The sequence below is a fragment of the Asterias rubens genome, chromosome 20, assembly GCF_902459465.1.
Source record: "Asterias rubens chromosome 20, eAstRub1.3, whole genome shotgun sequence".
NCBI classification, from domain to species: Eukaryota; Metazoa; Echinodermata; class Asteroidea; order Forcipulatida; family Asteriidae; genus Asterias; species Asterias rubens.
This window is the reverse complement of record NC_047081.1, coordinates 9,717,419-9,733,203: the sequence shown is the minus strand read 5'-3', so window position 1 is coordinate 9,733,203 and position 15,785 is coordinate 9,717,419. Positions and strand designations below refer to the sequence as shown.

Sequence of the window (15,785 nt, the reverse complement as noted above, 5' to 3'; positions counted from 1 at the left end):
TGCCGCTGTAGTTAAAGACACAGGACATTATTGGTATTTGTCAAAGACCAGTCTTCTCACTTGCTGTATCTCAACATATGCATAAAATAACAAACCTGTGAAAATTTGAGCTCAATCAGTCGTCGAAGTTGCGAGATAAGAATGAAAGTATGCTTCAGATGCTTGATTTCAGATGCTTGATTTCGAGACCTCAAGTCTGAGGTCTCGAAATCAAATTTGTGGAAAATTACTTCTTTCTCAAAAACTACTTCACTCCAGAGGGAGCCGTTTCTCAGAATGTTTTATACTATCAACCTCTCCCCATTACTCGTTACCAAGTAAGGTTTTATGCTAATAATTATTTTGAGTAATATCCAATAGTGTCCACTGCCTTTAATTATTCTTTGTTCAAACCAGAATGATAATGTATCTGTAAAAATATTGTGTCAGAGTAAAGTTCTTAAGGCATTTCTTGAAAACTTTTGATTTTGCCTCCATACTTTTTGTTGGTAGTGATCACTGGCACCTTAATCTGGAGGTCGTTGTTTGAAGACCTGCTCCCAAAACTTTGTCTTCGTTTTACCAAAAACTATTTAAAAGTTTTACCCAGTCAGTTTCCCCCTGTGGTTTAAAACATAAATAAGAGACTTCATAGTTTAAGGACAGCTACAGATAAGCCGCGCCATTTACGCACAAAAATACGGTAAATACAAAAGCATCCCGCGCAAAAACCATAACATTACTCTTATTTCAAAAGACTGACCATTAAGAGTTGTTGATTTTATCAACAAATGCCAATTATTTTCTTGTAAACTCTTTTTATTTCACTTTGAGATGTGTAGGTATTCTCTGGACTTTAAGCCCTTTATCAGTAGAAACGATGTGGGATATTGGGTGAGTTTTGCCTCAACGCCTTGTAACTGAGGTCCATGTCTTCCTCACTCTGTGGATTGAAATGCAAAAACACACAATTAGTATTCTACTATATTCATTTTCTTTTGACAGAACTTGGGAAAGTCCTGAATATACAGTGCTAACACACATCGGTGTATAAGGGTAAAACCAAAATGAATATTCTTTTTCTTGGTGCAAATTAACCATCTGTATTTTCCAACTAACTACAAATTTTTCATATGTTTTACTTTTATAATAATATTTTGTGATGAGTTGGTTTGTCGGAAAATATCAGAATGGAGAAACAACCCTTAACAGGCCAACAAGAGTTAACTTATAAAAAAAGAAATAATAATTATATATGCCAAAATACGTTATTTTGTATTAGCAACTTCTTTCTTAATAAATAACATCATAAAGGGGTTTAAGATTAGCATTGTAAAACAATGTGCCTATTTATTTTCAATAAACAACTCAACAAATTACCTGGGTCATCAAACTACATGCACTAATTTTGCTTTTCAGATTGCGTCACAATTAAAAATATTAATCATTTATTGATTAATACCGCAACCATTCCATACAATGTAAACAAACTCATAACAATAAAAAAAATAGTTAAATAAACACGAAAAGACAATGATTACAAAGCTAAAATCACAATAAAAAACACAAATAAATTGGTAAAAGCTAGGAAACGCCACAATCCATGAAAAAATTATTAGACAAGACCCTTGCAGAACTCCACATACAAGATCATGTTTAAAATTTACATAAGGAGTACAACAAAGCGGTTAAAAGTTTTTTTTTAAATTGCAGTAAATATATTAAAAGTTCTCACGAGAGCAAAAATAAAAGCAAAACGCACAAATTAGTAAAAAGCTTGTTTAAAAAGATGAGTTTTAAGTACTGATTTTAAAAAACAGTACTTGAAAAATCACACTAAAAGTACTGAAATTTAGGACAAAATTACCCTCAACATCATGCACAACTTAACATCTTACTTAAAAATTTGTGCATGAATCAACACAAAACAACAAACTTAAAAGATGTTACTTTTGAATTGGGGATAGAGAATATAATATAATATAATATGTCTTAAAATTCAGTGTATTCTTTATATCCTTCCTTTTATTGAATTGTTGCTTTACCCGCTTCTAACACATAGGATTTGAACTGCCTCTAACCATCGGGCTAGCTCGGGGGTCTAGTGGGAAGACATCTGCTCTAGAAATGCATCGGCCATGGGTTCCAAATTCCACCCCTGTGATTTCCCTGTGGATTTTATTCACAGAATTTGGGAAAGTACTGAGTACACAGTGATTAATACACATTGGTGTAAGGGTCAAAACAAACTGTAAACAGTAAACTTTATTATGAGAAAAATAAGAAACTTTGCAATCCTCGTTGCCAAGCATTACCATGACTACTCACGTAATTGTAGCCTCTGTCTCTATGCAACGGTGGTAGCGCCCTCTGGTTGTAACTATGGTGTTGTTCACCCATGCGTAATCGTAAGCCTTCCTTCTGTTTGCCCCATTCACGCGCCTTCTCCGTCAACTATAGAAGAAGAAATAAATACATCAGACCACAATGATGGAAAATCAAAATTACAAAGTTTTCAGTAATGCCTTAAAGGCTGACTTTACGCACTGGACTAACAATTTTTGTTTACTTAGATACAGTAAGCCTATGCGAAATTAAGCCACTGCGATGTGTATATAAAACATGAGGCAAACAATGTTAGTTCCGGGATTTCAGTCAAGCAAAGGAAACTTCATTTCCGGTAAGAAAATCAGACTGGTTTTAAGAACATGTGTTTATTTATTTTTTTATTATTTTTTTTGTTTTTTTTGGGGGGGGGGGTGTGGGCCAAGACCAGGACAATGGAGGTTACTGACAAAGGAACAATAGATCAACCACTCTGTGATTATAAGGAAGGAAATTCGCCAACTGCACTTAATTAACATTGTTTTTCACTTCATTTCACTGGAACTGTCACTAAAAAAAAAAAAAAAAAAAAAAAAAAAAAAAAAAAGAGAAAATAATCTGGTCAGCTAAGCAAATAAGTTGCAGGACTGTTACAAATGACCTCTACCTGGCAAATAGAAAGCTAGAAAGGCAGGCCTTGACAAATTCACTCTGAATTAGCATAAGCTTAAAAACAATTCTCAGCAAAACAGGAAAGCGGTGCATTTACAAATTTATTGAATGTGCTTTCACAAAGTTTTGGAAATGGGAGTTTAACACAAATCGTGAAGATCACAGATTTACATAAAATTTACACGGTCTAATGATGATGATAGTAGAAAACATCCCTTGAAATATTTCTGTCTGAAATGTCATATTTGATGAGAAATAAATAATCTAATTTCGCGTTTGGAGTTTATCGCTCAGTGAACGTTTTATTCATTTTTGTTTTGGCATCCATGCAATGCAAAATTTGTAATCGGTTTTTCACTATTCTCTCGTGACCCAGATGGCCAATCGATCTCAAACTTATACAGGTAAGTTTTTTGTATATGGTGGATTACATAAAGTGCATACACTGCCAGCAACTTTTTTGTAAGTTAAAACCAATTCTGTAATGTTCCTTTAATATTAAGATTCCTGACTGGTTGACCCACCTCTCTCTCCAGAGACTGCACCCTACTCTTTGCCTTCTCAAGCTGCAGGTGCAGCATTAGTTTCTCTCCTTCGTTGTTTTTTGAGGTCTGTAAAACATAATCGGATAGGTGGGTATAATTAACACTGTGTGACTGCAGAAATGGGTGACAAGGTTCGCCTTATAATTTCCATAAAATACATATAGTGACACAGCGAACCAAACATACATTGATACCCCACAATGCCTTTAAAACCAAGGGTACACCTTTGGTAATTGTCAAAGACCAGTCTTCTCACTTGGTGTATCTCAACATATGCATAAAATATCAAACCTGTGAAAATTTGAGCTCAATTGGTCATCAAAGTTGCGAGATAATAATGAAAGAAAAAACACCCTTGTCACATGAAGTTGTGTGCTTTCAGATGCTTGATTTTGAGACCTCAAATTCTAAACTTGAGGTCTTGAAATCGAATTCGTGGAAAAACACTTCTTTCTCGAAAACTATGTCACTTCAGAGGGAGCCGTTCTTCACAATGTTTTATACTATCAACCTCTCTCCATTGCTCGTTACCAAGTAAGGTTTTATGCTAATAATTATTTTGAGTAATTACCAAACGTGTACCTTCCCTTTAAAACCCACAATAAAAATCATCCTGATTTTCTGAAGGCAAAACAATTTCAAATCCGATTAAAATAGGAAGAATAAAATGTTGCTCAAGACAATGTTGTGCCTTACCTTGGAGGCTGAGTCGGCCCGTATTTGTTCAATTTGTGCCTTGAGTTTAGAGTTCTCAGATGCAATCTGTTCTACCTGCTGCCTCCTCGCATCTAAATAAAGAAAAGAAGATGGACATAAAATAGTCAGAACTCGAAATAACCCTGGTCACCCACAGCTATTGCTGTGGTGCCTTGTGGTTTTGTTGTGGTGCCTTGTGGTTTTGTTGTGGTGCCTTGTGGTTTTGTTGTGGTGCCTTGTGGTTTTGTTGTGGTGCCTTGTGGTTTTGTTGTGCCTTGTGGTTTTGTTGTGGTGCCCTTTATGGTGCCTTGTGGTTTTGTTGTGGTGCCCTTTGCAAAGCTCCATTACAAATTGACGTTTTCCTCATAGAAGTGCCCCTGCCAAGAGGGAAATTGCTGTGCCCCTTCAAGAGGGCAGTTCAAGGCCTTAACAAATTATCATTCTTTTTGTCAAAAGTGATGAATCTTAAGCATACATGTATTTTGAGCCCTTTTCAAGAAATAACAGCTGGATGTAAGCATTGTAACAAACAATTATAACACTCATCCTCTACCACCCTTTATCTAAAGATCCCTATTTCATAGGGCTGCTTATTTCTGCTAAGCAAGAATAAGCAGGATACCAGTCACAAATTGCACTTGAGACATGGTAGTTTGGCTGGTAACCTTATCCTGGTAAGCATACTTGTGTTGTGGTTAGCTACAATTTGTGCATAACCAGCTCTATGAAATTGGCCCAATTCCTATTGCATATAGCTGTTAAGCAGAAAATACTGCTTGACAAGTGTCTTTGCTAAGCAACAATTGAGTCCGCCACTTAATGTAAATTGGGTTGGTAATTTGATTCTACTAAGCGATACTGTTCTGTGTTTAGAGAGCTTTTGTGCTTAAAGGCTTTATGAAATTTTGCAACAACAAAAGAATTGGAAAAAAAAAAAGTCTGAAAAGTGTGAATTTGAAGACGTGTACCTTCTTGCTTGTCATTCCTTGGTCGTTTACTCATCAATAGTTTCTCCATCTTCTCCAAAGCCTTTTCTTGCTCTCGACACGTCCTCTCTAGTTTCTTAATCTTCACCTGTTTCTCTTGTAACGCTCGTCCCTGATCCGAGGCAGAGTGTTGCTGATTCAGGTACAGCTGCTCACGGTCATTCTGCTGTTTGGGACAAAGACAACAATTTGGACAGAATTTATTGAACAGTTTGGAAAAACTTAGCAAATGTATATACATTTTACCTATTGAAAAAGTTTGACAAATGAAAAAAAAACTTACAAATTTACCAATTTTGACAAAGTTAAATATTTGGACAAATTGAACAACTTGGACAAATGAAAAAAGTAAAAAATTGATGAAATTAACAATTGTAAAAAATTAAAAAATTTTGACAAATTTAACAAGTTTGACAAATTAAAAATACTGGAAGTAATGAACAATCTCTTTTATTTACCTTGATCATGTCATTTTGAAGCTGAAGAAGTTTGTCTCGGTAGTTTGTCGTCTCCGATACTTGCCTTGCAAGTTTCTGTCTTATGACCACTGCGAATATGAAAATGAAAAACCAACAATAAGAAACACAGTAGGTTCCAATTACACAACATCTAACCCTAAACAGGTTCCACTTTGAAAACGTGCGCATAGTTGACAAATGTTTGCATTGTTAGCTGAGTGGAACACACCCCCCGGCCCTGATTTTCTCCTCTCTCTTTTAAACACAAGGAAATTCTTACTGTATTTCTCCAGGAGTTCTGCCTTTGTGACTTCATCCAAGTCGTCTGCACCAACCATTGCTTTAGCTGAATCTTCATACATATTGATGCGTTGACGTAACTTGCTGTTATCAGTTTCAAGCCGGGCGATCTGAAAGACGAAACAAATATACACATTTAATAGATGGAAATTTGCATCGAGATCAAGAATATTCATTTTGGTTTTACCCTATTACCCAATTCTGACTGGTCCACGAAAAATACAAAAGTAGAGCAAGTTTGTGGCATCACAGAGCTGGGTCCAATTTCATAGAGCTGTTAAGCACAAAAATTTGCTTAGCATAAAATTTCTTCCCTGATAAAAAAAGGATTACCAACCAAATTTCCATTTGTGGCATATTGCTTGTTACTTGTATTCAGCTGTTGTTTGCTTAGCCTTAAAATCATGTGGAAATTTGGTTGGTAATCCTGTTTTTATCAAGGAAGAAATTTCATGCTAAGCAAATTTTTGTGCTTAACAACCCTTGATTGAAAATAGGAGAATGTTTGAGGAATTTAAAAAAAGAACGAGACAAAATGAACCAGTGCCAATCTTTCATTATATTAGTTTTAAGAGATATGAAAACCAAGTGGAATACATGTACATTCTACTTTAATACGTTTGCTGATGCTTCCTGCAAAATCGTTGAGTAAGGTAAAACGTTCATACATGTAGGTCTTACGACGTTGTATATTCAACACTTAATACTCACAAACTATGGATGCAGAAGGATTTTTCTACCAATTTTTCTATCCCTTACAAATGACAGCTAATTACAACTGCAATCCCATTATCAAGCATTTCCACAGAACAGAGTAGAGTTTCTATGGTAACAACTGTTTGCTTTCATAATGCCCAGGTTGTCATAGCAACATTAGACTGTACACAACGGTGCCTTCTCACATGTGTAATGTACAGACCAAATAAGGAGTAGGCAACCGGTATGCTTAATTACGTTACACGCAGTACTTCACGGTTCTACTTCACTTGTCTAATGGACATTTAATGACACAAAAAAGATTGTACGATTTCATACAAAGGATGTACCAGGAAGTAATAAATCCATGTTAGTAATGGATTGATGATAATTTGCGTACGTAACTAATTACATTTAGCAATCTAATCATCCATACTTGCAGCTGAGAAGCTGAATTGCAAAGAACGCGGCTTCAACGCCTTTGAGCCGCAGGCAGGCCTGATACTTCACTGGGGGCAACAAAGAGCGATTGCCTCCATGTCCCTCCTGGTCAATGCCTTTGTGCCCTTGAAATTCTCAAGTAGAAACTAACAATTTCCCCCTTGGGTGCCCTTTCCCATGTTTACCAAGGAGAAATGCTTTTGGCGGACAACCACAAAAGAACAAAAGCGTTTGATTTGTCCACAGGAAAGAAAACCAAAGGGCACATAACAAAATATGTGATGTTTGAGGGAACCAATGCACGACTTTTACTCTAATAATGGCCCAAGTGGGAACTTGAAAATTTGTCCACAGAAAAGAAAACCAAAGGGCCCACAGAAAAAACTTTGTGATGTTTGAGGGAACCAATCCACAACTTTACTCTAATAATGGCCAAAGTGGCAACCAGGACCACAGTGGTGACAGGCGAACGCTTTGCACACTAGCCACCAACAATAAAAATTAATGTTAAGCACAAAAAGTGAATTTCAATTTAGGATATTGCTGTACCTGTATTGACCCAATTCACCTGACATCATCATCAGAATAATCTTTGATGCGCCATTTTGGTGGTCCATGTCAACGTGTGTTATTCAGTGAAGTGAAAATTTTAGGCGACGCGGCCTTTACACGTCAACCTATTGACCACCAACATGGTAAGCGTGGCATCAGTCAACGCGTGTGACGCGCGTGCAAGGGGTCAATACATAGTTTTTTATCCGTTATTTTCTGCATTCGCTGTTGGATAAAATAAAAAATTAAATAAATATGTATATATAAATAAAAAATCTGACCTGTTCTTGCATGTGAACAATCTCCTCCCCCATCCTCTTGAGTGCTTCTCTATAACTATTGATCTCTTTCTGCTGAGCGTCCATTAAGCTCAAGGTGTATTTGTCTGTTCCATCCGTTGGGGCTGAACTGTGTATGAGAAGGTGGTAAAGATTGGTTTAAAGGCACTGGACACTATTGGTAATTACTCAAAATAATTGTTAGCATAAAAACTTACTCGGTAACGAGCAATGGAAAGCTGTTGATAGTATAAAACATTGTGAGAAACGACTCCGCTGAAGTAACATATTTTTCTAGAAAGAAGTAACTAAAATATTTGGATTGAATAAGAGAACCCAGCTGAGGTCGTGAAATCAAGCATCTGAAAGCACACAACTTCGTGCAACAAGGGTGTTTTTTTCCCCTATTTTTCTCTCGCAACTTCGATGACCAATTGAGTTCAAATGTTCACAGGTTTTATGCATATGTTGAGATACACCAAGTGAGAAGACTGGTTTTTGACAATAACCAAAGGTGTTCAGTGTCTTTAAAGATGGGTAACAATCAAGTACTGCTAATAGACAGCTTGCATGGGCTGCCATCTTTGATGAATCGTGCATTGGCTGCCATCTTTGATGAATCGTGCATTTGCTGCCATCTTTGATGAATCGTGCACGCATGAAAGGCTATGATTGGCCATGATTGGCCGAGAGTCGTGCACAGCATGTACACGCGTGCACATTTCCATTGTTTTTACATCAAAGTTGTTGGGAAATGACATTATACCTCATCAACAGCTGCAGTGCTTCTCACCAAGTCGGGGCCCAATTTCCTGGCTCTGCTTACCGTAAGCAAAGAATCAATGCTTGCGGAAGCAGGGAATTCTGCACTTAAGCCAAGCGTATTTTTGTTTTTGCCTATGTGTACTCCACATTACTAGGCAGTCTTCGCTTACATAGCTAGCGCAGAAATTCAAAATAATAAACAAATAATAAACAATCAATGAGATTGTTTTCTCCGTTTAACAACAACTTACTTTGGCTTGGATTTCTTGTCTCGAAATTGGTAGAGATCCGGGCTTGGTGGCAGTCTGGTCGGGATCAAACCGTTATCAGAATTCCTGGTCGGAGCGTGACGTCCTTTATGTGATGGCAACAAGTTCTGAATGGCATCGTGGGATGGCAGCTCATCATCACTGATGACCTTGAGAGGAGAGGACGACAAGGAAAAAAAACCATAAAATAATTATCGAGGGGGGAAAAAAAATAATATAAGAGAAAATGACCATCGTCATAAAATGAACATCAACTATTTATAATGGCTCTCTTAAGATCAAACATGGATGTTGGGTTATTAAATAATTCAATATTTGCTTTATTTTTCACCAACCTCCCTTTCTTCGTAAGGAGCTGTGACAGTGTAGAGAGCTCCAGTGAGAGTACATTGTTTGTTATTATTTATTTACACTATTGACCAATACAAAAATGGCATCACTGAAAATTGATTTATATATTTTTTTCAATTTCATTCGGGGGGGGGGGGGTTGTTAAAAATGAATGGCACATATAATTAACCCAGTGCCTTGAACACCCAGCAGGGTGGATACGTGCGCATTACAAGTCTTATTATTATTATTATAATTATTATTATAAGTGCCGTTGCACCAACCTACATTGTTATAAAGTCAGCACTTGGCCTCAGGCTCACATTCCTTTACCCAGTTATTCCAAAAGTCTGTGAAAAGGCTTAAACCGTGTTCCCATGGGACTTTTTCTTCTGCCACACAACGCAGAAAGTTATCGTGGCTGCCTTCCTACCTGGGCTATTCCGCGACCACGCTTTCCGGCGTGGTCGTGGACAGCGCAGAGCCGTTTCTGTTAAGCTGCCCTATCAAGTTGCTGCGCGACCTCTTTTGGCCTGTTATAGTTTTGACATCACGATGGTGGTAAGTTGACAGGGAGGTCAAATTACCATGTTTGCATTCCCCAATGGATTTAATTTTGTCATTCTACAGAAAAGTTGTGGTACTTTATATATAAAAACAAAGTCCAATGGGAACATGGCATAAATTATTTGCTTATTTCGAGGAACACTGGGTTCATACAATCATTTATGGCGATACATGTTTAAAATCTGGGCAACTAAAACCTCCTGGGGGGCAAGTTGAACATAAAGTTTACTAGCCCGGTGGGCTACTTAAAAAAAGTTTTTAAAGGCATAAGGCCTACGGTAGCCTATACATACATTTATATACCAATGATCTGTTTTTAAATGATAATTTGAAACAGGTAGGATCTATATGGTCTACCATTTTATAGTGACAAGCCAACAAGACCAGGTAGTTTGTCATTTCACGGGAGTCCATCACCCTTTTCACTGGTCCACATTTAAAATAAAATAGGGTTACTTTTCAGCAATGTATAAGCATGGAGGAATAAGCCAGTTGTGTTGGACCGCTTGGAGCAAATTTTGACAGCCTGTCCTCTGGTGTTTTTCAGGGAGAACACTTTGTTTTGATTGATCTGTTTATTGACCAATCAACTTTCCACAGTGATCAATATCTTCAGCAATTATCACAACAGGATTTGATCAAACAAACCTTTACTGTAGACCAATAAATCTATAATGGCTATCTGACAGTCTATACATAAATGGTCCATGATGTCTTACTACAATCAATACACTACAATGGCTGCCCGTCTGGACTTTGTTCCCTTGAAGCCAGCACAGTTTAGCAAAGGCCCAATGTTGGTCAACCAATACAGAGGTCTGATTTGAGCTGAATTAATTATTCATAGTCCATGATGAATACCAGACTGTGTTTGGACTAGAAGTAAACATACAGGGCTGAGATTTTTTATTTTATGTGTTTTCAAGTCGTTTACTTTATTCAAGCGGATATTAAAGTTGACTTTAATCAAAAGTCTGTAAATGCTCGTTGAAGGTAAATCAGAGATTTTTAAAAATTAACTGGAGTGTTTGTGCAGACTTCCTTTGTATAGGTAAATAAAGTGAGGGCAATATGATAGTTAGCAATGTAATTAATCCTGCAATAAAATGGTTAATTGCCTCACGTTTCGACCCTGGTTGAGTTTTTCTCAAAAGGCCAAGTGACAGCACAACACAAACCTACAAGTATGCTCAGGCCCGATATTTCATGAAGTCACCGAAGGAGATTGTCTCCATATGCCCCATGGTCATTGCCTTGGTGCCCTTGGAATGCTCAAGTAGAAATTTACAATTTCCTCATAGAGTACCCTTTACCAAGGAGAAAAGGGTCGCACTAAATACCGACAACTCACGACCCCTCACGACAACTCACGACAACAACTTGTAAATGCACTTTAACAGAACATTTAAACATAGTCAGCCGGTAAATATATGCACAAGAGTCATATGCACCCAAATCACTTTCAAACTGTTGAAAAAATTGTACTGTTAAGTGTACAAAAAGTGTTTTTTACTCCGAATTTAGTAACGAACAGAAATATCTGCCATGTTGTCTTTCGACGTACTTGGACGATTCCAAGTGCCTTGGTGTCCTTCCTCTTTCAAAAAATGAAGCATGGGAGAGGGGCAGAATGCAGTCAGTAAAGGCAATTAATCATTTAATCTTCCCTGCAAGTTAAGAAACAAATTTGACAGAAGGTTAGTTTCCATATCGAACCTTCTCCTTCCGCCCATTGAAACTGATGTTTCAATGATTTTGTTACTTTCTTTTGTTACGTTATTTTTTACTGCTTGAGGTCGAGCGTAAACCAAATTCATGCGATTCCAAACAATTAAAACAAACTATTTTTCCATCATCAACATACAATTTCAACAATCTTTAATAACAAACTTTTAAAAACTGCCTTGGCCAAATTTCATCGAGCTGCTTTTACGCAGAATTAAAAGCAGATTTTGCTTAACAACTTCCTGCTAAGCAAAGATCGGCATGAAACTAGGCCAAGACAGTGCCTAGAGATGGAGATGTCTACACTTTCTGTATCCTGCCACCACTTTTTCACTCATTTTATCACTATTTTATTTCATAACGAATGAAAAAGTGGTGGCAGAATTCGGAAACATTTCCAAATTGGGCCCTGAACATGTACTTTTGTATGCACAATGAAATTCTTTATAAATGATAAACTTACCTCAGATGTAAATGGCCTGTAATATGCAAATGCCATTTTGTCAGAATTCTCGTACTTTGTGAGTATAGAAATCAACTAAAGAGTTCCACAGACCAAAAAGCTGCTTCCAAAATCCTCCAAAATTTCACATTATCCCATGAGTTTTACAAAAGGAAGTGAAATTGTTTATCCTTTGCAGCTGTGTTAACTCCTCAATACTGAAGCTACACCAGTCATTTCTTAAGTAGCGACAAATGGTTCAAGAGAATTTCAAGAATCAAACAACGTCTGTTCAGAGCTAAAAAAACCTCTTCTGTAGATGTGAGTACAAGGTATTCAAGTTCCTCTTCTAATGATGTGAATATAAGGACTGTAAGGTGTCTGAGGGAGGGTTTCAAGTATTGGAGTACTGCATGAAGATTCAGACGAGACAGCAACGGGGAAAAAAACACTATGGTTGTAAAGAATTGCCAGCTCCTCCTCTTCTGTAGATGTGAATATAAGGTGTCCTAGGGTTTCAAGAAAAACGGCACGAAGATTCAAACAAGACAGCAAGAAAAACACACCATGACTGAAGTAGCGTTGCTGTATGAGGCACAGATGAACTTCAGATTACAACCATCCACCATTCAGTGCCTAAACACAAACATATTCAACAGGTGCCTTATCTAAGTGGTGCACTCCAGACTCTAATCAGACCCCAGCAATGGTTCCCTTAACAGCAACCTGAAGTCCTGAACGGCTTGTGATATTTGTGTCACTCAATGTCACATCATCTTGACACAACCCCAGTTGATAACCCCCAGGTGATACACAACAATCCACATAGAGCAAGCCGATTAAACACCGCAATGAACCGCTTGCAGTCCAATTCCAAACCTGTCCACAGAACCCCAACAACCTGTCGATGTCAATTTCCCACATCCAGTCTGTCAGCAAGCCCTATATCCCTATCAAAGTCAAGCATGTTGATGTCGGTACAATGTAATGTTCTGTTTACCATTTACCGCAAAATTCTACAATCCATCAAAGTAGAAGGCTGATTTGGCCGCCGGTTAATTTACACAGTCTCCCTGCACAATTAACAACTTGATGTATACAGAAACTGAACTCCATCGTAGCCCAATACAGCATGAGTGCAGCATACCAAGTCCCACACTGTATAAACCTAATGGTATAGGCAACCAATGCATTGTGTGCCACTGAGTGTAAGAGAGCACAGAACAATGCAAGCAATGAAGCTGAGGTCATAAGCAGTCAACCCTAACAGCTTGGTGTCTCCTAGCAACCACTATGGCATGGGGGGGGGGGGCTGCAGTGAGTATTGCTCCACGGTAGACACTGTAGAACAAGAGCCAGTACTACTGACACACAAACACACACACACTTGATGTACAGTTTATAGAGGAAACTGAAGGATAGTAACTTGTACTAATCATAATGGACTCTCTGCATGGATGCGAGGATCAATTTTCTAACTGGCATAATCCATAAAATAAAATAAAGTAGAATTTTTGAAAATTTTCAGACTGGCTGTTGAAAGACTGTGTATGTAGTGTAGTACTACAAGAACCAAGACACATTCTGTTGTACGGCCAGCGGAAACTAAAGATTGTTACTTCTACTCATGATAATAAGTCTGTCTGCATTGTTGCGGCTCAATTTTCTAATTGACATAATCCATAAAAAAATAAAGTAGCTAGAAATACAAATTTTCCGACTGGCTGTTGAAAGTGTTGAAAGACCGAAGTTACAATGTACTGCAGTTTACATGTAGAACAAGACTTGAGTAAGTTAAGTTAACTTACGTGGGTAAGTTAACTTGCGGTCAGACACAAACTAAGGATAGTAACTTATTCTAATAGCAATGGCCTCTCTGCTTGGATGCAGCTTAGTTTTCCAATTGACATAATCCACAAACAAAATAAGTAGAAAATAAAAATTTTTGAATATTTTCAGACTGGCTGTTGAAAGACTGTATAAAAGCGCCAACACACATGTTGATTTACGGCCAGCAAATACTAAGGATAAACTTATTCTAATGATAATGGTCTCTCTGCATGGATGCAGCTCAATTTTCTTGACGACTAATCCATAAGATAATACAGAAGCCATCAAAATTGTTTATAATTTCAAACTGGCTGTTGAAAAACTATAGCAAAATATATTTCAGTTGAGAGAGAATTTTGGAGGTTTAGAGCAAGTACCAAAACTACACCAGGTGATCAGAAAGCGGAGTTTTTGAGCTTACAGGCTTTATGAATTTGTGCCCTGGGCGGCGGGTCTTAATTGCATTATTTACTTATATTCAGTATTTCTTCTTTAACCTGGGTGAACCTTTCAGTGTAGAATACTTGTTTTCAAAGGGGCCCAGATTTTTTGACGAGGAGAACAAAAAAGGCAAAAACTTGACCTGGCAACATAATTGCATTAAGACACAAAACTACAACTGAAAAATGTTCTTGAAATGTTAAAACCTTTTGTTTTCAGTTATGAAAGGCCTACACGGATAAACTAGAAACACACAGCAAGAGTCCTATATACAACTTACACGTGTTCAATCCTGACCGCAACTTTAGAACAGCTATGTAACCATAGTAACATCATATACAAAGCTATATTGATTATTATGATTATTATGCAGCGCTCTTGTAGTGTCAGTCAACACATCCACCCCAGGCGACAATATAAACACAATTACTACATCTCATATCCCAAGATAGAAGTTATCAAGATAATGGAAAATCATTAATGTGATGTGTAAGTAATTATCCAATATACGGTCAGGATGCATCAAAGGTAGGGTTGACTTTGGTAAAGACCCCCCCCCTCCCCACCACCATCCCAAAAATAAATAGACAAACAAATACATAAACTATCAAAATAAAATAATAAAATAACATTATTGTATTCAGGAATGAACTTGTTTTGTGTGTCAACCATGCAATTTTGAACGAGGGGTAAAATGGTTAGACAATTTCACGAATAACAATCTGAGAAAAATTTCATGAAGAAAAAATTTCCAATCAAAATTCCTTTGAATCACTCTCTCTGAAACCAAATTCATTTGAAAGGAATCATTTCGCACAATGTCCTACAACTACATTGTCAACAGATGGAGTGCTTCTAAGGCCGTGTCCGTAACGATGACTTCGGCTACAGCTACGTCTAGATCAGCGCGTCTACCAGTGTTGAAGAATAGGCAGACGCGCGCGATCTAGCCGTAGCTCTAGCAGAAGTCGCCGTTTCGGACACGGCCTAACCATGTAATGTCGTCAACGTTTGGAGTAATTACCAAAAGTATACCCTTCCCCAATTATGAACTTGAGAGAGCCAGAGCTATTTGGAAAAAATATGAAAATGACAAAAGAAACAATAAAATGGCATCAGCTATGACACAGCGCTAAGGAAGGAGAAATTACCATTAGTTTTATCACATTTAACATTAAAAAAAGGCTCCAGGCATACATTTGGTAAACACTCTTAAAATTAATGCCAATAAAACAAAATGTTATAGAAGCCTACTAAAGTATTTTGAGAAGCATTTCATTTTGAAGTACTGTGGTTATGAAAGATATCAGTTTCTTCCCCAAATTTATATCTGAGGAGCGTTTCTGTCGCACATACTCAGATTGTGAACTTCCTATTAGGAATTTTTGGCGATAATCTCGTGAATAACCACCTTTTGAAATGAATGTATTGGTTATTGTAAAATGCGCTATACAAGAAGTAGTTATCATCATTATTAGTATTAAATTC

The 15,785-nt window shown here is 37.3% G+C and overlaps 1 protein-coding gene across 1 annotated transcript in view; it reads right to left on the bottom strand.

Annotated features, from left to right (window-relative positions):
- Nucleotides 1-324: 324 nt before the first annotated feature.
- The window catches only part of LOC117304056 (coiled-coil domain-containing protein 33-like), a 34,902-nt gene continuing 19,441 nt past the window's right edge, over nucleotides 325-15,785 (bottom strand). Inside the window, exons 15-23 of the mRNA XM_033788542.1 lie at nucleotides 8,945-9,111; nucleotides 7,932-8,058; nucleotides 5,942-6,071; nucleotides 5,662-5,750; nucleotides 5,186-5,369; nucleotides 4,218-4,309; nucleotides 3,501-3,587; nucleotides 2,308-2,433; nucleotides 325-922 (exon numbers count right to left, since the gene is read on the bottom strand). Coding sequence (XP_033644433.1) covers nucleotides 848-922; nucleotides 2,308-2,433; nucleotides 3,501-3,587; nucleotides 4,218-4,309; nucleotides 5,186-5,369; nucleotides 5,662-5,750; nucleotides 5,942-6,071; nucleotides 7,932-8,058; nucleotides 8,945-9,111 — 1,077 coding nt within the window. The 3' untranslated portion in view covers nucleotides 325-847. The remainder of the gene's footprint in view (nucleotides 923-2,307; nucleotides 2,434-3,500; nucleotides 3,588-4,217; nucleotides 4,310-5,185; nucleotides 5,370-5,661; nucleotides 5,751-5,941; nucleotides 6,072-7,931; nucleotides 8,059-8,944; nucleotides 9,112-15,785) is intronic.